The following is an 11,367-nucleotide window of genomic DNA, read 5'->3' on the forward strand; positions in this document are numbered from 1 at the left end:
ACGAAAAATTAATAAAATTAATAAAATTACAAAATTTTATATATATATACATTATATGGATTTATAAACATACTAGGATTTGGAGGTGGACGAAGTCTATATATATCTGGAGGAATAAATCGTGATGGAAATGATGTTAATGAACCAATATATTATATAAAACTTTCATATTTTTTACTAATTTTTTACAATTCTTTTGAATAAAAGAAAAGATGTACAAGTTATTTGATTCTCGAACCATTAATTGTCCAATCTCGATATATACTATGACAAATTTTTATTTTTTGTGAAATGTTATCTCATTATTCAATATGTTGGCATCATTAAATTTTTATTATATAAAATTTTCATATTTTTCATTAATATATAGGCCCAAATACTAAATAAAACGAAAAATTAACACAGCACTTTTTGTGCATCAATAATATAAATTCATACTAGGATTTAGAGGACGTCTATATGTATTTGGAGGAATAAATCGTGGTGGATGTTGTGATATTAATGAACTAATATATTATATAAAAATTTCATATTTTTTATTAATTTTTTACAATTCTTTTGAACAAAAGGTGTACAAGTTATTTGACTCTCGAACCATTAATTGTCCAATCTCGATATATACTATGACAAATTTTTATTTTTTGTGAAATGTCATCTCATTATTCAATATGTTGGCATTATAAACTTTTTATTATATAAAATTTTCGTATTTTTCATTAATACATAGGTCTAAATCCTAAATAAAACAAAAAATTAATACAGCACTTTATGTGCATCAATATAAATTCATAACATACTAGGATTTAAAGGTGGACATCTATACGTATTTGGAGGAATAAATCGTGGTGGAAATGATGTTAATGAACCAATATATTATATAAAACTTTATAAATATTTTTTATTAATTTTTTACAATTCTTTTGAATAAAAGAAAAGATGTACAAGTTATTTGATTCTCGAACCATTAATTATCCAATCTCGATATATACTATGACAAATTTTTATTTTTTGTGAAATGTCATCTCATTATTCAATACGTTGGCATCATTAAGTTTTTATTATATAAAATTTTCATATTTTTCATTAATACATAGGTCCAAATCCTAAATAAAACGAAAAATTAATACTGCACTTTATGTGCATCAATATAAATTCATACATACTAGGATTTAAAGGTGGACGTCTATACGTATTTGGAGGAATAAATCGTGGTGGAAATGATGTTAATGGACCAATATACCTAAATCTTGGTATTTGCTCTTGCATTGGAACCCAAGGTCTAACCATTATTGGATTTGGTGGAAAATTCTAATAATAAAATTTAATATTGTTAAAAAATTTTCTTTTATAATTGAGACGTAAAGTAAATACTCACCCCATAATAAATAGGAACAGGAATTTGCTCAATATAATTAATATTGTAATATAAATGTTTATTATAATGTTTATTATAATGTTTATTATTATTATAATTGTTATAATTGTTCGATAAAGATGAAATTATTTTATGTTCTCCAGATCTTTCTCGTTCTCTTCTATCTCGAGATCGTTCTCTTGATGTTTCTCGATATTCTCGATAAGAATTTTCATTTTTATATGATCTGTAATAATATTTAATTAAAATTCAATTTTCAACAAATATGATATATCACATATTTCATGTATTTCGTTTCATACTTTTTCTCTCGTTCTCTTGAACGAGAATAACGTTTACGACTTGTTTTTTCTTGTGAAAGTTTTTCTTTTTCATTATCTGTTCTTAATTTTTCATATTGTCTATCCTTTTTTTTATATTCTTTATTTCTATCTCTACTGCAACTTCTTTCCCTGAATAATAAATTATATTAATAAATTTAATATAAATTAAATTATATAAAAATTTTTATTAAATCATTTAAGAAAATGAACATATTAAATAAATATGTAAAATTTTAAATAGTTATGTTATCATATATTTATCATTTCTATTCCATTATGGAAAATTTAAAAAAGTACAAGAATTAATTGATAAGTTTCTAGATACATTTAATTATGTTGTATATTAAATTTAAAAGTTAATAATAGTAATATATAATGCTTAATTTATGCTTATTTTTTTATGCAATATTCTATATACATATATACATAATATCAATTTTTTTTGCAATTCAATTACTATTACATATACTATTTTCAACTAAGAAAATATTACGTACGACGTGAAAATATCAAATAGCGAATAAATATTTTTTGCTTTTTCGCTTTCCTAGCAATTTTCTCATATATGAACAGTATTTATATAAACATTAATACAAAATTTTTATATATATATATTTTACATAATATAAAAATTAATTTAAAATTTAATCAATATTACTTATCTTCCTTCTAATAATTTTTATTAATTATTATTATTAACATTATATTATCTGAATAAAAAGCATATCTAAAAATTTTATATTATATGTCAATACCAAATGAAAAGAAAATGCTAATAATAAATTCTACTAAAGTTATTAATAAAATAATAAAAAATTTATATTAGTTCTTATTTAGCAAAAAAATATCGAACTATCGAAGATTTTATAAACTTATATTTCAATGTTTAGAATAAATATCGTATAATATTATTTTTATCAAAAATATATGGAAAATATTATTATAAGCATAACAGCTACAATATGGAACATCATGAACCAAAATGAACCACGGCATAGAAAATTATCAACATCGGTTGTCATCGAAATTAAATATATCGATAAAGCAAGAGTTTAATATTGGTCACGGAGTAGAGCAAACGTATTGTTCTCTTGGAAATTATTGTATTTTATAATAGATGAATTCCATTGAAAAAATAAATTCAAATTGATATTAAATTGTATGTATAAATAAAGTTACTATGAAGAAAAAACGAATGATAATGGATGCAATATCAGAAATGATATGTTGGAGGATTCTTCTATTAAAAAGAAAAAGAAATGTCCATTGATACGAATTTACTCGGAAGAAGGCTCTCTTTTCGTAGAGTTGATGATTGATTTTCATCATTGAGGAATAATTCACAGAACATCATCTTTGAAATAATCGATAGGAAGAGGAACATCAGGCAATTCTATAAAAAGAAGCAAAAGATAGAGAAAGTGGAAACTCAACGATGTGTAATAGTAAATGAAAGAATCGCTCGTTTCGAAGAGCAACATCACTGTCTTCTATTATTAACAGTAATCCTAGAATATTTGAACAGCAAAAACGAACAGGATTGATAGTTGCCTTGGTATATAATTCGAATAATATAAATTTTGAAAATTATGCGGATGTATAGATAGACAATCATTCCCATTAATGCACCATTTTCGAATCTATATATATATATATTTGGATACAAAAAGCTTCTATGTTTTGATGGATTTTTATCTTGAGAAGAATTCAAACTACAATTTAAATACAAAAAATGGTAGTTCGATAAAGAAGTGTGCTGAAATAAGATTCATTTTAAGAGAAAGATGAAATTCTTCTGATATAAGAGGAATTCTTCTGATGAATCGAAGAAGAAATTTATTTGTTGAAATTTAGAACCCGAGAAAAATTCAAGAAAGAAAAATTCAACGCAGAAAATGTAAGTAGAGGATGAGATTCGGTGAATCCAAAGAAAGATAATAATATTCAGATATTAGCGTCTTACTCAAGATTTTTCCGTGAAACGAAGGACAAATGTCGAAGAACTACTTGAAGAAAATCAAGTAAAAATTTATAGATCTCTTTTTCAAATAGAAAAATATCCAGCAATAAATAGAATGAAATTAAATGAAATTACCGCAAGACGCCTTTTTCTTTTTGAACAGGAAGATAATGTTGGCACAGGAGATGACAAATATTCTTGTTCAATCCTGCCATTTCTTCTATCTTTTGCGAAGCAAAGCTGAAACAAAAAAGATTGTAGTAACACAAAATATGTAAAAATAAAACTTAAAATATATAATTATAATTGAGATAATTATAAATATAGATTAAACAATTAACAAAACAATATATAAAATATCACAAACATCCACAAATTGAAGATTTCAAGCATAATTTCAAGCAACATTTTCCTTCATAAAAATTTTCATTATTTTATTAACGAGTTATTAAAAAAACACTGGCCAATTACGAAATGCATAGTCTAATCGAGCCGCGACAATAGTATTGGCTATATTTCGCCGATTAAACATGAATAAATGTCCAAGTAGCATATCTCAAAAAAATATATTGAATATTATATTTATTTATTTATTTATTGTTCGTGATATAATTCGATATAATTTTGTATCGATAAAAAATATTGTTGTATTCAACATAATTTCTTTGAATTATTTTGCATGGACTTGTTCGTCGGCATCACGGAATATTCTATAATTAGTGTTTTTATTAATAAGGTCACAAATGAAAATTTTTGTAAAAAAATGTTGCTTGAAATTATTTTAGGAACCTCCAATTTATAATATTCCACTCTTGACACTCTTTATAAATGAATTATGTATCATAGAAATATATTCAAAAATAAATAAAAATTTGAAAACATTATTTTTAAATATATTTCATATTTATAATCAAACTTTTAAAAATTTATGAATATACATGTTATAATATATATTTTATGATATAATGTATAAATTTAAATAATATATAAATTTAATAATATAAATCTAAATATAAAATAATTAATAAAAATTTTAAAAATTCATGAATTTATATTCTATTATTATCTTATACAAAAAAATTATCATTTTAAATTATTCAAATTATTGAATTTTTATAGGGATAATAATATTAACCATATAAAGATTCAAATCATAGATACACATACACATACGCGCGCTCGCGCGCACACACACATACACACATACATACACACACACATAATTATCGATTTTTTCTGAATTTCAGACAATAAATAATTTTTCAGAAATTTTCCGAATGAAAGGAATTCAAGAAGTTTTATCTTGATCTTTTTCAGATTAATTATATTTTTATTAAATTTAGATTAATTTATATTCCAATTTTCAAAAAATAAGACAATTGTATGGTAATATACAAATATTGTGTAATGATAATAAACCATCAATATTATTGCTATTATACAAACAAACCTGGAATAACGAGATGATGTATGTTGAAAACTACGACTTTGATTTCTTAAGAAATTTGACGGAGCAACATATTTTTGCATGTTACGGTTTCATTTTCTAAAAATAAAATTATATATAATTTTAAGTTATAATGATAAAAAGTTTATATTTTTATATATTTAATAAAAAAACATACCTGATCTTTCAATATTTACAACTAAAACTGTACCATGTTCCGTAATTTCACTTGTATGTGTGAATACATTTTTTATTTCTTCTCTTTCAAATATAGGCTTAGATCCTTCTCCTATAATTAATTTTTTAGAAATAAAAACTATAAAATCATAAAAAAAGAACTACATAATAGATGACTGTGACAGATCTTAAAATATTTAGATTGATAATATAATACATAAATAATTTGACTATTTTTTAATACTTGTAAACCAGATATTTTTAATAATAAAATATATATACAAATATATATATGAAACGATATAAATAAACTAGTTACAAAACATGAAAAAGACAAGAAATTATTTTTCATGTCATTTATATTATTTTTATATAATGATGTAAAAATATATACATATAGATGTAAACATATGAATATGAATAAAACTTTCATTGCTTCATACTATATTTTGAAAAATATATGTAAATTTATAATTTATTCAATCTCTTTATATAAAAATCTTTTTCAAATTTGCAGCTGAAAATATACGATTTATAATTTTCATGAATATTAGATGTTATAAAATGATATATATAAATCCATAATAAATATATATTTATAGAAATATATATCTTTCACTTTATATTTATATATATATATTTATATATTTTTTTTTCTTGACTATATAGAATTGTTTTTTATTAAACATTTAATTAAAAAATAATAAATTTTAAAAGTTATATAAAATGAATTCTCATGTAATAACTAAAACTTTAAAATCATATCTTCCAGGATGATTAAAATCTTCCATTTGATGAATATATCATTATATCATGTAATATTATATTATATCTTAAATATATTTGACTAATAATATAAATATGATATAAAAATTATGCAAAAATTTTATTTTTTGAATTCTTTAACTATAATTGACAAGTTTTTGCAATTAAAAAAAAATGAAAAAAGATCTATTACTTTAAAATTTAATAGACATAAATGCTTCTATTACTTAAACTATCTATTATTTTTATTAATTATTCATTTCAATATTATATTATTAATAATTCTAATATCGCATTAATCTTCAAGACGTTTTATTTTTCAATTGTAGAATTATTTTTAACATTAATATTAAACTCTACAGATTTGATTGCAAAATAATAAAATTAATTATTCTTTTTTTATATAATAATTAATATAATAATAAGTTTTAATAAAAAATTGAATTTATAATAAAGAATCGTTTTATAAAAGAAATTCAGATCTTGTAAAACAATTCTTCTATTTTTAATTAAATATAATTTTTAATTAAATATTCCAAAAATCAAACTAAATCAATCAATCATCAATAGAGAGAATGCACAAAACAAAAAATTAAAAATTTAAAGCATATTTTAAAAAAATTATTAAAAACAATATATTAAAAATATAATATTACTTTTATATTATTAATATTAAAATTTTTTTTGTGCAAACTCAAATATATTTTGTAAAAAAATTTAAAAAGAACAAAAAAATTCTTAGAAAATTTAAGATAAAAGATATTGTGCTTACATATTGCACATTATATTTTTAATATTCTGATCCTGCGTAGTATTCCAAATTTTCTTCTTTGATAAATTAAGAATGTTATTAACTTCATAAAATATCTTTATATTTGAGTAAATTGTTGAATATTATAGAAGATATATGACATATAAATCCATCTTCTTATCTGTAGAAATTTATTGAAAATTACGATTTTTCACGATGTTACATTTAATAAAATAAAATTATTATTTAAAATTAATATTTAATCACAGAAAAAAAATGCAAAAGTCTGTTGAAATATATAATAAATTCAATAATTATATTTTTAAAAAAATTGTTAAAGTCATCTTCAATGTTGAATTCACATATATTTTTGATGAGTTCTCGTTTAAAAAGTTTCATCTTCTTCTGATGGAATAACTAATCTTTTAAATTCGATTTATACATACCTTTACTATTCCTTTATCAATGATGATCTCATTTTTTATTAAACATTTAATTAAAAAATAATAATTTTGAAAGTTATATAGAAAGAATCCTTATATAATAAACTGGAATTTTAAAATTATATTTTCCAAGATGATTAAAATCTTCCACTTGATGAATTATATCATATTTACTATTACATTATATCTTAAATATATTTGACTAATAACATAAATATGATATACAAATTATGCACAAATTTTATTTTTTGAATTCTTTAACTATAATTGACAAGTTTTTGCAATTAAAAAAAATGAAAAAATCTATTATTTTAAAATTTAATAAATTTTATATAATTTTAAAATTAATAAATTTAATAAATATTTCTATTACTTAAATATTTTCATGAATTATTCATTTCAATATCATATTATATATTATTAGTAATTAATGATATCGCATCAATCTTCAAGATGTTTTATTCTTCAATATTTATTCTTCAGTTGTAGAATTATGTTTAGCATTAATATCAAATTCTACATATTTGAATGCAATATAATAAAACTAATTTTTCTTTTTCTAATAATTAAGTTCTAATAAAAAATTGAATTTATAATAAAGAATCATTTTATAATAGAAATTTAAATTTTGTAAAGCAATTTTTCCTATTTTTAATTAAGTATACAAATATTTCAAAAGTCAAGCTAAATCAATAAAGAGAATGCACAAAACAAAGTAAAAATTTAAAATAAATTTTAAAAAAATTGTAAAAACAATATATTAAAAATATAATATTTTTATGTTATATTAAACATTATGTTATATTTTTATGTTATATTAATATTAAACACAATTTTTTTGCAAACTTAAATGCATTTTGCAAAAAAATTTAAAAAGAATAAATAAAAACATTCTTAGAAAACTTAAAATAAAAAATATTATGCTTACATACTATACATTATATTTTCAATACTTTGATTCAGCATTGTCCAAATTTTCTTTTTTAATAAATTAAGAATATGTTATTAACTTCTATATAAAATATTTTTAATACTTATAAAAAATACATGACAATAAATTCATTTTCTTGTTTGTATTTAGAAATTTATATTTATATATTATAATTCTTCAAATATTGCATTTAATAAAGTAAAATTTTAAAAATTTTTAAAATATTTAAAGTTAATATTTGACTATAAATAAAAAAATAATATAAAAATCTTAATATTATAAAGCTTAAAATTTATTGAATATAAATTCAATAATTATATTTTTAAAAAAATTGTTGAAGTTATCTTCCATGTTGAATTCATATATATTTTTGATGAGTTTTATTGAAAAAGTTTCATCTTCCTCTGATGGAATAATTAATCTTTTACATTCAATTTATACATACCTTTGCTACTTCTTTGATGATAAATTTTTAAGTTGTTAATAATCGAAACAAAAAATAACATTTTACCCGTTCTTCTTTTGACCATCACATCTTCAGGATTGATAATATCTCGTTTAACTTCATCAGTCGTTGTTGTTGGTTTTCCTGGCAAAACTCTGTGAATATCTACTTTAATTTTTCGTAATTCTGTTGCACTAATTTGAGTACCTTCTGGTCCTCTAAATAAAGACGTATCATCTGAAGATTTTGATCTATAGTACAAAATAATTTTTTATTTAAAAAAAGGAATTATTATATATAATTTAATATATTAAATTTTAATCTAAAATTATAAATTAAATTTTTTCGAATATCATGTACAAAAATAATATATTTTATAGGAAACTTTAAATTATATTTTTTTATGTGTTTATAATTTTTCAAATTATATTTCAAATTATGTCTAATATAATATAATTTCTACATTTAAATATTTTTTTTAAATTCTATTTTTATTTACATTTAAAATAATTTTATGTAAATTACTAAACTAAAAATTATTTAATACATACTTTTCGAATAATATAAATGTTTTAGATGTGTTTGATGCGTTATTTCTATCTTGAATTTCTGGAGATCTACTTTTAGTTTTACTTCTTTTCGATAATGCTAATTTCTTCTCACGAGCACGTCGTAATTCATATTCTAAAATCATTTTTTTTTTCAATTTTTCGTGTTCTCGTTCTCGTTCTTGTTGTATCATCCATTCTTCGCGTCTATGTTGTAATCGTTCATCTTCTGTTCTTAAACGTAGACCACTTTCGCTATCTTCACTACGTAATTGTTTAAATCTTTCATCGCGATGCAAATAACTTGATGTATTTCGTTTCATTTTTACAATAATATCGAAGAAGTATATGTATATCAATAAAATTTAACCTGTAAATCTTTTTTTAGTAAAGTACAAAAAGATTTAAATATGTATTATATTTACATCAAACAATATATAAGAAAATATCTAATTATTACAATAAATAAAAGAGAACAAACATTGAAATATCATAAAATAAAATTATAAAAACTTTCTAAACTTTCGCAATAGAAATACACTTACCCACGCTTAGAGAAACTACTAGTAGAATATTTTAAGAATTCTGTATTTAATTTTCATTGGTTATATTGCTAACTTCATAGTGTCATTTTGTTGAAATTGAAGTTAGTAGGGATAAAGCAATTCGGAAATTAAATTATCGATAAAATATATTGCAGAATTGGCGGGAAATTTCTAAATGATCTATTTTTTTATGATATAAATTATGATTTTTAGTGAAGAAAATTTAAGGATTATTTGAAGACAATATATAATGCAAATCTGTTTAAACAATCATATCAGAGGCAATGTTTGTATCGAGTCTGAGATTAATAGTTTACATTTTTGCTATATCAATTATTTATTTTCATAAAAATGAATTGAATTTATTTTTATTCGCAAATTAAATAGAAGAAAATGATTTCGAAATTTTTAATGACATTGTTCCTTGGAGATTTGCAATATCTTGTTGAAAAATTGTTGAAAATAATACTTTTTTCAAAGTTAAACACATATCTTTTATAATGTTTTTAAAATATTAAAATTAAAAAATTGAAAAATAACTCACCCATGGCGAGAAAGAGTCTCAATTATTGTAGTCGCAGTATGTTGTTTCAATTTGTTGAAAAAAATAAATTGAAATTGCAATAAAAAAGATAATAGCATTAATAAACATTACGGATAATCAAAGACGCTTGTTACTACATTTATTTTATATTATTATTATTAATTGTATTCGCTAAAAAATTTCCTTAACACAAAGAAGAAATTATATTATATAGGAAACTAAACTTATTATTGAAAAAGTGCTTACAAAAATTCTTGAAAGATTTATTTTATTGCTTAATCTATACTAATCCAAAGTCTAAGTTATTATAAGAGTTTAAAGAAATCTTAGAGTAATTAAATATATCGTTAAAAACCTTAAAGAAAATGTACAATAAATAAATTTTTAATTGATATACAATAAATAATATTTGATTATAAAAAAAAAGAGCTAATAATGATTTTTTATTCGCTCTCTATATAAAATCAATTTAACAATCGACATTGAAATTCTCAATAATATTTATTACTTTCTCTTCTACAATAGAAATTCTGTCGAAGAATTGTACAAAATCGATAAATTCATATTAGAATCATTGAAATACAATAGAATAATTGGCCAAGATTTTACTTTCAGTTTGATATTGTTAATTTCAAAATTTGTCTTGATATTATATGACATTACTATATCACGATCAAACTACATACAAAAAAATACTACATACATCAAAAAAATATTTTCCATTCTCTAGAAATAATTATTAATTATTTACACAGATTTTTATTCAAAACATATTCAATTTTTAATTTTTTGAAAAATTAAATTAGAATTAATCGTCACTCTAAGAAATTTCTGTAATAACTACTTTAAATTCGTTGGATAAAATTGCTTATTAATTGCTTATACTTATATATCTCTGTTTGTATAATGAGACTTTTATTAGTATAGACGTCAATTTTTAAAGAAAAAGGAAAGAAAAATAAAAGGTCAAAAAAAAATGATCATAAAAATCATTTCAAATTTTATATGTAAATTATAGCTTTATAGTTAATCAATAAAAAACATGGAAAGAAATTTGTTGAAATAAACATTATTAATTTTTACAAATAAAAATAATTTTATATAAAAGCAATT

General features: G+C 20.4%; 2 protein-coding genes across 5 annotated transcripts in view; one reads left to right on the top strand and one right to left on the bottom strand.

The window, feature by feature from the left end:
- LOC108001882 (uncharacterized) overlaps positions 1–11,367 on the top strand; it is a 67,424-nt gene that overhangs the window by 14,054 nt on the left and 42,003 nt on the right. The gene's annotated exons all lie outside the window — the stretch shown is intronic.
- LOC133665823 (female-specific protein transformer-like) lies at positions 515–9,730 on the bottom strand. Its single transcript, XM_062073029.1, is given in 10 exon segments — positions 515–736; positions 1,164–1,308; positions 1,376–1,601; positions 1,678–1,827; positions 3,794–3,898; positions 5,109–5,175; positions 5,178–5,204; positions 5,284–5,394; positions 8,684–8,868; positions 9,169–9,730. Coding segments are annotated over 10 exon segments (1,356 nt in total). The 5' UTR covers positions 9,489–9,730; the 3' UTR covers positions 515–716.

The sequence above is a fragment of the Apis cerana genome, linkage group LG3 (genome assembly GCF_029169275.1).
Source record: "Apis cerana isolate GH-2021 linkage group LG3, AcerK_1.0, whole genome shotgun sequence".
Lineage (NCBI taxonomy): Eukaryota > Metazoa > Arthropoda > Insecta > Hymenoptera > Apidae > Apis > Apis cerana.